At 50.6% G+C, this 17,264-nt stretch overlaps 1 protein-coding gene across 1 annotated transcript in view; it reads right to left on the bottom strand.

Moving 5' to 3' along the window:
• CAMTA1 (calmodulin binding transcription activator 1) overlaps window positions 1-17,264 on the bottom strand; it is a 267,647-nt gene that overhangs the window by 28,211 nt on the left and 222,172 nt on the right. Inside the window, exons 9-11 of the mRNA XM_074161814.1 lie at window positions 15,068-16,923; window positions 12,051-12,177; window positions 11,004-11,138 (exon numbers count right to left, since the gene is read on the bottom strand). Of these exons, the coding sequence (XP_074017915.1) occupies window positions 11,004-11,138; window positions 12,051-12,177; window positions 15,068-16,923 (2,118 nt within the window). The remainder of the gene's footprint in view (window positions 1-11,003; window positions 11,139-12,050; window positions 12,178-15,067; window positions 16,924-17,264) is intronic.

Below are 17,264 nucleotides of genomic sequence, written 5' to 3'. Positions count from 1 at the left end.
TTTACCTTGCAATAATTAAGAGATGGGCTGTAAGTGCCATAGGGCTGAACGTTCCAGGTTCCACTCGGAGACATTTAAGACCCTTTATCTCTTATTATTTCTTAATTCTGCTGGTCACACTCTCTTCTGTCTTGCCCACATCAGGGTCTGTGTAAGAGCCACCTGGTCAGCAGGCAACGAACTTACAGGAACACAGCTTCCATGTTCCTATCTTTTATACTCAGGGGAGGATCTCACAGCAAGTACCCACCTCGCAGTGCACTGAAGACAAGAGCTCAACAGCATATGAATCAAGTTGTCAAAATAAGCTTTTCTCCTGCTACATTACAGAGGAAATTTACACAGCTCCAGCCCAGCAGAAGGAGGTATCTTGCACTGGGAGCATCCCAGCTCTTTCCAAAGGCAGCAAAGATGCACGTGGATACAAACATATCCACATATTTGAGGTTTTACCCAAGGACTCTGCTTTTGATGTTAAAATTTCAGATTTTTTTGTGAGCCAAAAAATTAGACTTGCAAATTTTTCCATTTCTTGAGTTTCTTGTGCTGCAGAGCTCAGTCACGAGTGCGATGCCCCACCTGCCCCCCTGCCACAGCTCACTCCTGCACAGCCCTCCCCAGCTTCTCACCCCAAGACCTCTTCCAAAGACACTATTTATTTCTCTTTTTGAGCTATGCAAACAGTGTTCCCGATGGGTGGGCACCAGCTCAAACCACTGCCTCCTGCTCATGCTTTATTACAAAATGTAGTGAAGCCACACGTTAGCAGAGATCGAGTCTCAGATCTTGCACTTTGATGTGTGGTACCTAAAACATCTCTATGGTCCAGGTACGGAGCTAAGAGGACATCAACACACCGCTGCGAGTGACAAGACCTCCTTCGCTTGACAAGCCAGGTTTAAATTAGCATAGAGCTGCTTTTCTAATCTCTGCACACTGCTTTACTGCACAAGCAAATATATAAAAGGATCTCCTCTTTCGTCCCTTTGCCAAGCAAGCTTCAACCAGCAAGAAACTGTCTGTACCACTCATGGCATGGCAGGGTTGCCAGAACTATGACAGAGGAAACGCTGCCTTGCACTGATGAAAATAAACCAGCAGTTCTTAGCAGAGCAGTGCCTACACCACTTGCTCTTTTTCATGCTCACCTGGTGGTCTGGGGTTTTTTAAACACTGCACAACCCAAACGACAGACAGTATTTGACTGGAAGGACTAAAGGATGAGGGTGCCTGATCTGCACATCCCACTTGGGGCAGGATCTGCCCGGGATACAATTATTTCACCACAGACTTCTAACCACTGAACTAACGCTGCTGTGCGAGACCTGCATCTGCCTGTGTCCCCAGGTCCTGGGCTGGAACACCCAGGGGGCAGGAAGCCGCTCAGAGGGCACTGGCTTCTCTACGCATGCAGGTTCTTTAAGGGCAGCTTCTGCCTTACAACATCCTCTGCACGAGCACACGCAGACGGAACGGAACAAGTCGACAGCTGAGCACTGTAAAAAAACATGCAGCGCAAAGACATTTTTCCGTTTTGCAGAGGGAGTCAGACACACCATTCCCTCGCCCAGTGCAAGCGGTGGGTGGGGATGGAAGCAGCCTACGGACACGTCACTTCTCCGAGTGCCACCGCTCTGTTCCCATTTTACAAATCATCTGTCACTTGCCTATAAAATCTTGCTCGGTTCTTCTATACAGTAAAAATCCTGAACACCTTCCATGTCGCAGCATCAATTTAATCTGGTTTAGTACTTATTTCTGAGGTGCCATCATCGCAGGAACACGTATTTCTGAAATGAAGCTGCAGCAGCATCCTCAATGCATCTTACAAAAAGCTCTGTTTAGCAGTAAGCTATTACAGGTCACAGTCTCTACTAGCAAATAAAAGCACTTAAAATTTTTACTTAACATTCTAAAACAAACGCGTATCTGTGTGAGCAAGGCAAGTTGTTTCCAGGCCTTTAATTAGTGAGAAATAACACAACTACTAAGGCACAAGATGAGGAAAACACAGCATTTATACTCCGAGCCAAAGTGACAGCTGAAGAAAGTCCCTGCTTTCACAGAAGAAATAAACACTACTGAGCATGGGCAGGGACAATGATGTAATCCAGACCTGCATGTACAGGCAGCGTCATTGATTTTAAGCAATTAATCCACCTACCAGGGCAAGACTTCTTACTGGCAACACTCTTCCCATAATTCTTCCAGTGCTGTAGGACTTTAGCTACTACTCCCATGCCATTTGGGACTACTCTGTCCCTCTCTGTCACCCCGAGCAGCCAGTACTCCCCCAGAAGATGGTACTTCCCCCCACTTTTCTTTATCATGCCATTGCTAGAGAAGAGAAGGGGATGGCTCAGGCTGACTTCTTCCCCAGGTGCCAGTCCCTTTACCAACAGCACTTGCTGCCTATTTTTCAGTCTTCTCTTCCCCAGAGCTTAGGGATGGCAAGGTTTCCATGTTATCCAGGAACAGCTACTTCAGCAAACCAGGAAAGGTTTTAGAGACGCCATGTGGACTTGACATATTTTAGAGGTAGGGCAGACCACTAAAGATGTCACTTCTTGTGCTATTTAGTAATCTGTACAAAAACAGTTGGCTGCCTAAGGTCACCCTCTGTACCTCAGGTCAGAAATTGTCTGTGCTTTCCCATGAATGCCAACACTGTGAAAGATGTTCTTTTTGGATGTGTGCGAAGAACAACACAGCAGCAGCCTAGGAGGACGTGCCGCGCTGCTGCTCACCCACACGGTGCTACCCACCGCTCACCGAGACCCTCTCCCCTCGGGGTTACACCCTAAGGGAGCTGTAAACAGGGAAAAAGCACCTCACGGGGCACCACGCAGTATCTGTGCTCGGGTACTGTAAGTACTGTAAAAATTCTGACCCGAGTTCTCTCTTGTAAAAATTGCAAACTCAAGAAACAAAATATTCACCCAGAAATCACCAGACTGACGAGCAGAATGATGTAAAATGGCCTCTATTTGCTGCAAAATTAGGTAAATAGGAACTGCTGCAAGCCACAAAACTGTGAAACACTAGAATAGGTCAGCAAAAGAGATAGATATTTCCTTCACTGGAAGCTTTCAAAAAGTCAGACATCAGTCACGTTTACCCCATCTCTAACTGGGAGTGGCCTATATAGGTCTTCTGAATTCCCCTTCCTAGTCCTGCTCTTTTTGAGAACTGCCCTGCAAAACAAGTTTTGCAATAACCTGGCAGGGAGCAGGCGTGTGCCTCGAGCATCCCTGAACTCCCGGGGGAAGGTCTGGGCTACTGACCTCATCCTGCACCGCACCACCTGGGAACGCGAGAGGTGTTAGACGCTATCTGTCCCTCTGCACAGGTGATGCTACAATAAAAGTGCTGTTACAACTCTCAGCCTGCATCGTAACATCAGCAACACGGGAGGGAAACGCCACCGCGTCCCACAGCTGGGGGCACAGGGAGAAGGGGGAGGAACAGCGAGCTTAAAAGGGCGCGCGTTCACGTTGCAGGTACAGTCGAGTCACGAACACCACAGAAGCATGCAGATTTAACCCAAACAAATACCACACGACACACCATCCTGTAATACTTACTGGAAGCAGTATTCTGTCACATCTGCACAGGGTGGAGGTCCCGGACCCCTCTGCAGTGCCTCTGCCTGTTTCCAGGTAAACAAACCCACAACATCTGGCACCGGCGGACTGACCTGGGAGTCTACAGAGGCATCAGCGGCGGCTCCAGGCAGCGCCTGGCGCGGACCCTGCAGCGGGGGCGGACACGGCGGGCTCCCCCACACCCGGCCGTCGCCTTTCGCATCCTCGCCCGCCGGAGCTCCTCGGTGCCGCCGGCGGGAGCCTCAGCGGTGCCCGCCCCGCTCCTCGGCCGTGCAGGGGCTAGCGCTCGCCGGCGCGCCCCGGGACGGGGAGAGCCCCGGCCGCGGCGGAGGGTGCGGAGCGACGTCCAGCGGCGGGGGGCATGGCGGGGCGCAGGGCCGCCCGAAGGCTGGCGGCGGGGGGCAGCGCCGCAGCACCGGCGGGCTCCGGGGCAGGGTCCAGCATGTGGGAGACCTGCCAGTCTCCCCGCACGGCGACGGACCGGGCGGGTCACTTGGGGGACGCGGCTGCCGCCCGCCCCACCGGCGCGCCGGAGCCGCAGACGGGCCCGGGACAGGAACCGCGGGCGGCCGACAAAGGCACCGGGCGGCGGGTCAGGCGAGGGGCTGGGAGCCGGCGAGGCGGCGGCCCCAGTTACCCCGGGCGTGCTCAAGCGCCCATGGCCGCGCCCGGCACCCTCCCGCACCCGCCCCGGGGCGGGCGGCCCCGAGACCCCGCCGCCGGGCGCTTCGGCTCGGGCTGTCTCGGCGGGGAGCGGGGTCCCGCCGCCGCCCTCAGCCCACGCCGAGGCCGCCCGCCGCCGCCATAGCGGGATACCAGCCCCGTCCGACGCCTCCCCGCCGCGCTCAGCGGAGGCCGGCTCTGCCCGCGGGCGGCGGGAGGCGGCTGCGGCCGCCGCCTTCCATTGTCTGCGGCGGCGGGGCCGGGCGGGCGGGCGGCCCCGCTCCCCTCCGCCCCGCGCCCGCCGGGACACGCCCCCCCGTGACGTCACCCGCACCCGTGTTTACAGCGCGCGCCCCACGCTCGGCGGGCCCCGGGGAACCGGGCGGCGTCGAGGACCGGGGTGGGGGCTGCCTCGGGGCCCGGCCGGCACCCTCCGCGGCCTGGGGGCGGGCAGCGACCGAGCAGTGCCCGCCCGGCGGCCCGGTCCCCGAGTGCCGATGCCTGCGGGAAACGCGCGTCCACCCGGCGGGCTCCGGCAGCCCGTGATTCGGGGCCGGGACGTGCAACGCCCGCGTCACTTCCAAGCCTGCAGGCTCTTAACGTGCAGCTCTCATCTCGCTACACGCAAAACAATTCCACTTCTTCTAATTGCTCTACTACGGCACGGTGCGCAGAGCGTTAGAACCCGACATAAAATGCCCGTGAGCGTCTGTGCAGGTCCGACCCAGAAAGGGGCCGCAGAGTCCAGCAGGGACCCACCCATCCCGAGAACAGGGACTTCCCAGAGGAATCGGTCGGATGTCTGACCGTGGCTGGCTCTAAAGACAACATCCAGAGCAGAAAATGAAATGCTCCTCACCTCTGTTCAATCACATTACAGCCAAGTAGAAACGGATGGTCTGGGAAATGCAGTCAGAGCAATAGAAGACAAGCTTTCTGAACGGTGGCAGCACAGACTGTCCTTAATGATTGTGCGTGAAAGGAAAAAACAACCAAACAAATCTCAACAGGAACACAAAACAAACAAAGCCTCCGCACTCACCAGGAGTCAGTAAAGACGAGAGGAGGATGAATAGAAACAGTTTTTACAGTGGCATCCACGTCCCGCACCAACGCTCCTGCTGCACCCACAGCCCCCTACCACCGTACAAAATGTTCATCTCTCTCTTCCCAAAGAGAACCCAAACGTATCATCTTTTATGGTAAAATCCAAGATATAATGTTAAACACCCAGTCACATCTATCCAGATGGAGGAAGGAGGGATAAGCAGTGCTACTGTTCATGGACACAGCATTTTTTTTCCTACCAAAATTCTCTTATGCCTGCAAAACAGCATTTCTAGTGACCTCACCAATCCTGAACATGTCTCTCCTACAAGACTGTTGTCTGCATCTCATCACATCCGTGTGCTAGAGAGGGTGTCTGGTCCTGGCAAACAGGCATCCTCCATGGATTTTGGTGACAAACACCTACCATCTCACACGGTTACCATTGCGTTAGACATCCCATGCCTGTCACTGTGAAATGCCACAGGGAGCACGCACGGGCTGCGCTGTCACAAATAACCTGAATGCACATGATCCCATCCTCCTCCCGCATGCCACGTCACGCTAACGCGAGTGAGCCACCAAACCCCCCACTCTTTTTTATGTTTTCCAGCTGAGAAAGACACCCAAATCTTCAACTGACAATCCAACAGTAGCTGAAAGGCTGCCTGTTACACTCTCCTGCGTCAGCACCAGTCACGCCCTAGTCCATCCCATATGCACTTTCAGTTCATGCGTTGCCGGCCCATATTTTTAAGTTCTGTTTTTGCTTCCTATGGCAGCCCTGACTCCTTCCCAGCCCCTTTCCTGCAGTGGCGTAAGTGTAATGCCAAGGAGCACTCGTACCAGTCTCCCTGGAATTCCTGATCATGTGCCATGCCAAGGGAACGTCATCTCTACAGACACTTTTTGAAAGCGGCAAAGGATTCAGTGGAGAGCAAACATACACGCTTTACACTGGAAATCTGTGCCAAAAAGACTTCCTAATTTGTTACACATTTGTCACTAGAAGATCTCTGTCCTTCAGTTCAGAAGGGGTCTCGTTTACTTTCTGTTTTTCTTACTTAAGAGAACCTCTCTACAGACAGTGAATGAAAAGTGAGGTCAAACGGTTATAGAAGCACACGATGGCTTCTGAAAGCTGTCAGTTTTATAGAGAAAAAAGAAGAGGCTGCCAAGTTTATCAGAGGAGATCAGGATCACATGGCAGTGCCTCCTTTATGAGAAGAAGAAAGGCTTTCTTTGAAAAGAAAGAACACCACTATTCTAATGAACTAGAAAAAAGTGCAAGAACATCAGCAGCTGGTGTCGTTTGTAAAAGATCTAATTCATCTGTGGGGTAAAATAAGGAAAACTCAGAATACAACAAGGGTGGCTATCTATAGTTCGGAAAAGGGTGCCCTTTATAGCACAGCACAGACACTGGAGAGGGATGAAGCCCTCCAGAGGATGGGCACCCGACATGCTGCCCCTCAAAGCTCCTCTGCACGTTCCTTGACTTGGCTCGAGACAGTCCTATGAACAGCAGACACGGAGGGACACAGTCTCACAGTACCTCCCAGTCGTTTGCAGTGCTGTTCCCCGATCCCAATGGCCTGCACTTGCTCTGTGCACAAAAAGGTGGGATTTTATTCTTGCCCCAAGTTTACTACTTCCAGGAGTAACAATTACTATAAGTGAGGAAATTATTTAACGAAATATTTTTCTCTGGGAAACACAATTCCCATTGTTTCGATCAAAACACCCTCCTGTTCATCATACCTCTCCCAGACCCCAAGCCCTACAGGCACTGTTTAAACGTTCCCTGATAATCATAAGAATTATCTGCCTTTAAAAGAACTTAAACCAAAAGTTGCTATAAGTGCTTAAAAGAAGGAAGTGCCATGTGTCATACCCCTGCTGCTCTCTGATAGTGCAGTAGCCAAGGGGAAGCAGATCCTGCTGAGACGCTGCACAGGCCCAGGCACGGATCCTGGGGCATCCCTCTGCAACAGCAGGAATGGCAATGTCCCCCACCCAGCAGCGTCTCTGCTCAGAGCCTGCACCAAGAGTGGCTCAGTATCCAAAAAAGCTTGTGCTCACTTTTTCCTGCTGGTCACTGTGGAACCCTGGTTTTGCACGATTGGTTTCAGATGCTTCTTTGCTAACCCATCTTTGTTGAAATCTGGAAACTTCTACAGCGGTGTGATTCCAAGTGTGCATACTACCTTAGCACTGACTGGGAGCCATCCATCCCCGAGAGCAGCAATTTTATGCACATATCTATTTTATTTATTGGCTTTGTTTACACCATATCCTTTCACAATTGAGCTACTACTGTCTGCCCTTTTACTTCTAAAGCCTGTGCAGCCTATTACTGCGAAGACATAAAACAACTACACAAGAGGAGCTTGCAGAGAATTGGAAGTCACTGTGCTGTGTGCTGAGCATGGTCAGGCAGCTATAGACTTGCCTCCTTAAGAAAGTAAGGGAGGCTAAAGGTTTTCAGTTATCTACAGAACTGAACATAGAAGGCAGATTAGTTTTTGTCTTAATGTAACTGAAAATATACAGTTCACATATAGGATGCCTTTGTCTTTATTTTAAAGAGATTTGTGGAAGACAATGGCTTACCTAAACTTATGTAAGATGGAAATTACTTATCCTTTTACTATGCTGTTCCTGGGGTACGGTTGACTGTTAACCCTTCCTCTCCTGCAGTGGACATGCTTGCTGAAATCATTAACTGTGTTTTAACAGCGTAGTGCAAAGGAATTCAAAGTGTTCCGTTAATTAAAAAGAATTTTAAAATTCTAGTCAATATTTTGGAACTACAAATATTCTTTGAAATCCTTCCCTCAAGACTACCTAACAGGCAGTAGGGCAAGGATTTGAAGCAGAGCAATTAAAGTAAACAGAGAAGACAGGGATTTGGTTATTTAATCTATTGATAGAATCAACTCACATTAGCTTATACCTTAGCTAGCTAAGCTAACATTTGTTCTCTAAGAATAAACGGGAAGATGTTGCTGGTCCTTTAAATAAGAGTGTAATTTGCTCCCTTTGGAGCACAGTGCATCAAGGCAGAGGCTTCTGATAAGTCATGGTTAGTATAATTATTCAGTCTTTTTCCCTGAAGGGCCTCTGCAATGCAGCGGTCCTTTTACTTTTTTTTTTTTCCCTCCCTGTTAGCAATGCCCTACTTTGTTCACTGCTGCAGTCCCCCTCCCTTCCACCACCATCACATCATAACAATCTCTAATTGAGAGCTGCCCGCTAACCAGAGCTCCCAGACAAACTGCAGGAACACCAGAGACAGTACTCACAGCCACCTCTGCAGCTCCTCCAAATTCACCAGCACCGAGGGAATTGTCAAACAAGGGTTTTAAAACCTTTGCATGCCACACCGGAGAGACTGTTAACAGCTGAATATCAATCTCCATCACATCGGTATCGGCTGCACTTCACATGCAACCTGCAGGCTCGGTAGCAGATGAAAAGCACCTGCAGACAAGTCAGTCAATTTTGATACCGAACATAAGACTCTCTGCCCTTCCTCTTTAAGAGCTATTTCCATTCCTGTTTGCAAGTATGCCTCTGCAGCCAAGTCACAAACCTCTTTTATTCCTGCAAAACCCAGTGTGATTTGTCTCCCCTCCACTCATGTCTACAAACGTCGGAAGCAGTGCTGCCCTGACCTCCTTGAAATGTTCCTCCTGTATGTGGCATAAGAAATGCAGCAGCTACAGGTCAGAACGCAGAGACAAACTGAACGTTTGTGTTCTGTGACATTATAGGGAGGGGGAGAGCCAGGATGGATGCATCGGTCTGCTGCTAATATTAATGGATCATCTTGAACAACTGAAGATCCAGGTACTGTGCCACTCAAATCATGCCTGATGCTACTTTGAAGGAAATTCTATTTTATTATTATTTCCCCCCCAATTATCTCCAAAAGCACCAGCTCAGATTCTGCACACATATACACACCGTTCTGCCGGAATCCAGCTAGAAATGGCTCCTCCTCACCTGCAGACCAACTGTGGACGCTCTCTCATCGGCGGTGTCAGGGAGCTCAGACCAACACACACAACCAGTCCCTACTCACAGCTGCTAATGGTCTGGAGAAAGCTTCTAATGAACGCTTTAATGAAGAAAGCTTTTCCTGTCAGGAGCCCACCAAAAACCTTTCAAACACCACCTGCCTACAATGACAGGGAGCTGGCCTGAATTAAGCCTGAAACAGTTTAATATTTCTCCAGTTAAACAGTTCTAAGTATTTGCTATGTTCATCAAAGCTATAAAATAACAACACAGTAACACATGCTTCAGATCTTTGTAATGACAGCAATATTTTAAAGGCATTAAACCGGTATCAAAAGTAATAGCCACAGCAGATTTCCCAAAGCATGTGTTGTATTAAAATTACTATGTTTGCATCTGACAGACCAAATAGGATGAGGTTAATTGACTGAGGAACAAACTGCATCAGTATATTAGCTCATTATTTCTCTTGCCTTCGGTATGGCGCTGTGCAAACAACTGGTCCTGTGACTTCTTTTGTCTAACGCTTTATAGCATTAATATTAGTTTGAAATCTCTGAAGACTAAGGACCTGACTTTACCATATTTGTCTGCTGTATTTAGCAGAGAAAACAGACACTTAGCAAATGGGTCACCAAGCAGGAGTGTTTGCTAGGATTGCACAAAATGCAGTGCCCCAGCAGCTGACTCTCCCTGATGAAGATAAAAGCAGTATTACTGGGCCTTTCTAGGCCTGTCGCAGAAACCAGATCTTTCTCTGTGTCTCCTTGGTCTGAGCTGGAAGCTGCACCTCTCTAGCAATCGCACTCAGGAAGGGAAATGAAAGTTTCAGGCTCCTAAGGTCCCCTGCCATCCTCCTCATGTTGCTCCTTTTTAAAACGCATTTTGGGGGCACAGGGTTACCTGAACCTAAAGCTTGCACGCACAGAGCTGTCACACAAATCCAGAGGCTGCGTTCTCACCCCTCGGTGGGACATTTAGGTACCAGAGATCCATTCTGATGAGTCATGAATTCTTCTGCCAACTGCTTGGCTAAGAGCTAACGGCATTAGGGTGTCCAGCTCATCCCTGCAATGCACAAGGGATGCTCTTACAAGTCTAAAAAGGCTGACTGTGGCTGTTAACACACCAGGGCATGCCTGGCTTGCCATCATCAAGACTCTCAAGTGTTTGGCAGAGCCTTTATCTGCCCCATTTGGTGACTCCTAGATAATGAGGTGGGATGTGGACATCACAGCAGTGGCTGGCTGTAAAGTCTCATCATTCCTTAAACTGTCTCACCATCTTCCTACTTTCTGCTTCTGTAAATACATGGTTTTCTAGACAAGCTCAAGTTCCAGAGTTCTCAGGGAAGACAACTGCAGGGTAGATGCTCTTCTCCTGCAAGGGACTGGGTAGTCCCTGTTTCGGGGAAACAATCAGCTTTCTGTTCAGACAAAGAAAACACCCCTTTTTCTATTTCCCATCAAATGCAGCCACATTTTGTTCACATCAAAAGAACCAATAAGAAATTTCAGCACAAGGTCTTGGATTAATTGTGCAATAGACCTCCCCCATAGCACAAACTCTCCCCTCTACATCGCTCCCCCACGCAAGGAGCTGCTCCTTTCATTCACAGTCCTACCATTCGGTGAGCTTTGTTAAAGAATATTACACATTTCTTACCATCCAAGGACAGCCAGTCATGCTGGGAGGAAGGCAGGGTTGGCAGAGCTCTGGCTTTGTATTCAAACACCACAGAATTGGAGATGATCTGATTGTTGAAGGCAACTTGCAAAGTCACGAGCCCAGTGTCATGAGCTAAAAGGAAAGAGCGTGTGGTAAGAGAGACGTCCCCGCAGAAATGCACGGCTGTTATTGATCTCCCATGTGCTAAGTGGCAGCTGAGAGCAGATGCAATGAGAGGAGAGGGGGCGTTTGACAATATTTTTGTGACTAGACAACTAAAGAGTCCAAAATGCCAATCTGTATTTTCAAACATGAAGGTTGTAAGCTTAAGAATCATCTAATGGGTTGTTTTGGCAGGAGGCAGAATCACACATGTTCCTGAAGATTAACCAGCCTTGCTGCATTTCCAGTGGGAAGCTGGGGCCTAACAATGAAGCAAAGTTATTCTGCATACATATTCTGCTGGTCATGTATGAGGGCATGCACTACTGAAAAACTCTGCAGGGAGGCTGGAGGTGTACTCATCCTGTAAGTACCAAGGACAAAGAGCAGCATATAGGCAAAGTAAGGGTCAGCAGAGCAAGGAGTGCACCTCTGCATAACAGTTGTTCTTTAGTCTGCTCTTTCAAAACTAAAGAAATGCTTAGAATTATTTCAAATAATTATTTTAAAGCTAATTCAGAGCTTCTAAGTAATATTTGTTGTGATCTGTTGTGATGTATCAAGATCCTAAATGGCCGTTCTCACAGTGAATCACAGAATCACAGAATCACCTAGGTTGGAAGGGACCCTTTAAGATCATCTAGTCTAACCAATGAAAAAAAAAAGAAATAAATAATAATAAATAAAAATAAAATAATAAATAAATTAAAAAAATAATAAAAAAAAATAAATAAAAAATAAATAGGTCAAAGTAAAAGGAAAAGCTTCTCAATGTTTATGCTCTACCTTTCACAACAGGTCCACGAGTTTAGTTAAGACATACACACGACACTATTAGGTAAGAACTTGCTCTGGAACCTCTAGGAGAGAGGTGTTCCTTACCTGGGCAGTAGCAGCGCAGTACCCCTGGCTGAATTAAAGATGCAGGCACTGATATCTGATCAAACAGACAGCTGTAATTATTGCTGGCTTCCTGCCACGGACCAGTAATTAGGACTTTTACTCCTCCCTGTGAAGAAAAGAGGGGGGGTTAAAAAAGCATTAGAGAAGAAGCCATCCCCAGAGAGGACCATGCACTGAGATGGCTGAAGGGCAAACAGCATCATGAGGGCTAAAGCAGTGCCAAGCTAACGCAGGTCCTTGGCACCAGTCAACACCGATGGCCCAGTCTTCCAGCACTGCGGGAGGGATGCAAACAGTGCTCCACAGCAGAGCACCTTCACTCGGCTCCGTTCCCTGCTCCGGCCCATACACCCGAGTCCTGTGCTTTGCCAGTGGGACCCTCACATCTCAGACCTTTTCGTCACTTGCCAGCTCCAAGATCAGTGATGGCAAACTCCTTCTGCGCTGCACACCAGACACCCCTCATCAGGCAGCTCCTGGTGACCTCTGGTGCCCTGTCCTGCCTCACGCCCACCATGGCCTCCAGGCTTGTTCCTTGCCACTGAGCAGAGCCACAGGTCAATGACAGCGAGTGGGCCACACGCTCGCCATCAGGGCCCTGGCCCTGCCGGTGCGGGCGGAAGACTCTGGGCACAGGGACAGGGCACGGAAAGTGACACACGGCCTCCAAAGCCACAGCTGGGACCATAAGAGGCGCTGGGCCATGGATGCGACAGACCGCCACGCCAGAAGATCTCGGCTAAAAGCCGCCATCGCACGACAGGCGCTTTCCTGGGGACTCGGTTAGACCGGGCTGGGTGACGCCAGCGGCCGACCCGGCCGTGTTGCGGAGCGGCGTTCGGCCGCGGCTCCGACTGCCCGGGACGGGCCCGTCCCCGACCCTTCCCCCGTCGGGCCCCTCTGCCCAAGAGCGCGGCCCCGGGCCCGCCTGCCCGGCGACACCCGCGCTCGGGCTGCGGGACCGGGATCGGGTCCCCGCGCCCTCTCCGGGAACAGCAGCACCCGGCGGAGCCGCCGCGGGCCCCAGCCCGGCCCTGCCCTTCCCCGCGGCCGTGCTGCCCTCGGGCGGCCGCCGGCGGCAGCGCGGCCCGTCCGCCCCCGGGAGGCGGCTCCACGGCGGGGGCGGCGGCCGGAGGAGAGCCGGGGGGGGCGGCAGCGGCCCGCGAGGCCAGAGCCGAGCCGAGCCGGCCAAACCCGGCGCGTCCGGAGCCGCGCTCCTGCCGGGGCCCGCCTGACCCGCCCCGAGCGGCCCCCACACCACAGCCCGACCTCCCGCACGGCCCCGCACAACCGGAGGGGCCCTGGCCAGTGCGGGCAGAGGGGTTACTCCTCGTGGTCTGTGTAAAACAGATAGAAAAGAGGCTCTGCCAGCAGGAGTCGAACGATTCATTAGTGTAGCAATGGATAACAAAAAAGGTTTCCATGGTAGCAGCAAAAAAGAAAGGTTTGCAACAGAAAGGCTAGAGGTTTGCTGTTGAGGCTTTTTTCTTGATTTTGGGGACCTTCTACACAAGCAAGCAAGAGTCAGGCTGACTATCCGGACAGCAGGTACAGCAGAAGCAGTATCTGTAGCCAGATGCCCCCAAACACCATGCTTCTTGCAAACCAAGCCTAACGGGGCTCAGTCACTAACAGACCATCACTGCATTACTGTTCCACCTAAGCCACTCAGGTGACACCAGGAGTGACCACCACAGCGCTGACACTTCACCTTGTGTCATCTCCAGAGCAGCAGAGGACTGGCGTTCAGACCCACTCACCATGACCAAGGGGAGGTAACCTCCAGCTGTGGTGAGCGGTCAATGGTCAGCAACCACCTTTTCTTAGAGAGGGCTCTGGATTTGGCAGCCAGCAGAGGTGAGGCCCCTGGGCACCTCCTGCCCTAGATGGTCCCAAATTGCCCAGTCAGCAATGGTGGGTGAGGCTAACGAGCGGTGGGATGCTTTCAGCTGCCCACCGAGCCCGCACCTGCACTGCCACCCTGCTGGCTGCCATGGACTTGTCTGGAGAGAGAGCAACTAAACAGAGGGCAGAAACTCCTCAAAGAGGCTTTTCATCAGTGCCCATCAGCCATTCCTGCACACTGGCAACCTCGGTTTCTTTCCAGCAGCAGAGTGAACATCCATGTTTTCACACCAAGTACCACATTGCAGAGCCACTGAATACAACTCATCACCTGCTCCTGTAACACCACGGTCCTGGAGCTGTCACAGCATCATTCAGACGAAGGTTAAGCCACCTCGTCTGCTTATTTTGCATATTTCTGCTGCCTCAGCCACTAGTGAACTCGCCATCCAGTGGTGTCAGATGTGCACTTACTGGGGGAGGTATTTCAGGACTGAAAAATCAGATAGTGCTTGGGAACAGAGAGATCTTCTCCTGAGCAGTTATTATACACCTCTGTAAGGTAACAGGTACAATAGTGCTCTCAGTTACAAAACCACAAAGGACCATTTTTAAAATTCAAAACAACCCGCCTCTCCACTACTGGCTCAAAACAGCCTCTTTCTTCCAGCATCTCTGGACGTCAGAAAAGTCTGTGCTGCTGACATTTTTACCTTGTGGTGCTTGCGACTGATTTTGGATAGTCTGTGGGATGGAGGTAAATGCTGAACTCATTAAGGCAATACAGGTCAGGAATTATTCTACTGAGAACATCAGGGCCAGATTTAAGGATCAGCTCCAGTTTGCAAACTCTACTGCTCTAACGTGGCTTGGTACCACCATGAAGCCATCACATGGGGAACACTTTGCTTTTCGATGAAACAAAACATTTCTGTTCAGATGCTTCCTAAGTGAAGGGCCGGCCCTGTCAGGGTAATGAAGTGCTTAATTAAAAGTACACTCAGACATGCAAATGGCCTTGGATGCTTTGACTTCTAAGAGAAATATTTTTAAAGTCTTGTCAAAGTTTTAATAGAACAGTTCTTGGGAGCCCTTACTAACCAAGCAGTGAAGGATAAAGCAGTAAACGTGAGTAAAAACCCTAGACTTACCTCAGGGTACGACCATTCTGGTGAATAATCTGTCACCATGAACAAGCGCCCACTCTGCTGCAGCAGCCCCAAAGTGCCTTGTGCGGCGGCTGCGGAGACCACCTCGGCCACATGCATGTACGCCATGGTGCTGGCCCCGCTCTCCGTGCTGCTGAGCTGCATGTTGGCCTGCTGGGGGCTGCAGCAGGGGATGCACATCTCAGCCTGGCTGTAGGAGGCTCTGTTACTGTCTTCGGGCTGGGACAGGCCGGCACTGTCACCGGACACCAGCTGATGTCCATAGAGGGCATTGCTCCCACCTTCTACCGATATGAAATCGTTAATTAGATCAGAAAATTGGTTGCTGAAGGAGATGTCAAAGTGGTCCAAGTTAAGCTCCATGTTGGAGGAGTTATTTAAGCTGGGATGGGCCACAGGATAGAGTCCTTGTACCATGTTTCCTTGGAGAATAGGGAGATTGTTCCCATTCCTGATACCCCCGTTGGCCTCAGGCTGCAAGTAGTGTTCTGTGCTGCAGGCTTGAAGATCCCCTGATTTAAGTAGATTTTCGTTCCCTTCTGCCTGCTGGGAGGTCTCCATAGGAACTTCAGCTTCTGCAGTCATAGCCTGGAAGTTTGCTTGGAACTGCATGAGCTGGAGAGAAGAGGAGGACTCTATTCTAGTTTCCACTGTGCCATTACAGTTGGAAGTGGTTTGGGAGGAGGACTCTGTTTTCACACTGGGGATTCCTAACGTGTTCACAAATGAGCCGCTTGTGTCATTCAAATTGTTGTGAGTGTTTTGCTCAAGGGGAAGAGGTTTGCTGGCATCCTGCAGAAAGAAGCTGGGGGAAGGGGTCTGATGAACATGAGGGCTCTGGACGGTCTGATTGAAGCTGGAAGAATAGTCCTTGTTGGAGTCAATAGCACTGAAGTCCATCTGCTCCAGGGTGGTACTTGGGCTCAGACCTCCTCCAGATGGAAGCAAACCTGAACCAGTAGTGAGGGTGAGAGTGTTAGATGCAGAAGTGGAGGAAAATGCTTCTTTGGACATCTGTTGTTCGAAAGATGTGTCCTCAGTTTTAATTTCTTTTGTGAGGGTTGTATTGAAGTTGAAGCTACGTTCCGTTGTGGGTGACTGCCGTATGTTGGTACTGATGCTGTCACTTTTCATACCTCCTCCACCATAAGTCTGCCCTTGCTTGGGATTGTTAAGAAAACAGTCTGGGTCAAAATTCATGGTGGTTTCTGGAATTTTTCTATTCCCATCTAAAGTTGTGGAGAGCACAAGTTCCTCAGAGACGGTGCTGGGCAGCATCGACAAGCTCTCTGAACTGCCGGTCGTTGGAAAAGCAAATTTGTGTCCATCTGAACTCACAGCAAGTACCAGTCCTTGCGCAGCTGCATCTGAGGACAGAAGGTGTTGATTTGGGCCGGAGGTGGGTGACATGGTATACACAGCTTCACTGGTGACTTCTGACATAAACACGGTGGCACTTTGTGACAAGCTTCCCATAACTGAAGCTACGGCCATACTGGACACGCCAGTGACGGCCGGGCTGTCCGCCATATCCGGGTCACTGTTTAATCCACTGCTGATGGACACGGGAGAATTCTGGGTCGTGTCAGGGACCTCCACCTGGTTGGTGGAAGAAACCTCGGTGCTGTTTTGATGGAGCAACACCGGTTTCGCCACTTTGCCGTTCCTCTTCTCTCGGCTGGAGGCCTTGCCATGACTGTGCTCGTTCTTGCCTTCAGAGACATCGTTATTTTGTACCTCTGAATGAGCGCTGTACCCACCTGTCCTTGGTTCGACCTTTGGTGATATGATGCGATGTTTGGCACTGTTACACTTGTGATGCACACTGCTTCCTGCCCCTGTGCCAGGAAACAACAACACTGCCGTTCAGTAAATACAAAATTAGGACAACGTTAGTTGCATATCTTACGGCTGTACCAAGAGAGAGCTGTGCTTACGCACTTGTGTGTGAGAGTGAGCACACGTACGGGAAAGCAAGAGACACCTTAGAAATAAAATTAATTTCTCGCCAGTGCCAGATTTACAGCTGCCTTTCTGTCTAATGCTTAGATCCATCGCGTGCAATGACAGCATCCTCCAAACAGGCGCCTGTGCACCCTTCCCCTCACCCCACACAGCACCTACCCCCTTCCCCCCCAATCAGACAACGCGTTCGGAGGAGAGAAGTTGGTGTCTACAA

The sequence above is a fragment of the Numenius arquata genome, chromosome 20 (genome assembly GCF_964106895.1).
Source record: "Numenius arquata chromosome 20, bNumArq3.hap1.1, whole genome shotgun sequence".
In the NCBI taxonomy this organism is placed as follows: domain Eukaryota; kingdom Metazoa; phylum Chordata; class Aves; order Charadriiformes; family Scolopacidae; genus Numenius; species Numenius arquata.
Note: the sequence above shows the minus strand (reverse complement) of the source record. Positions and strands in the feature narration are given on the sequence as shown.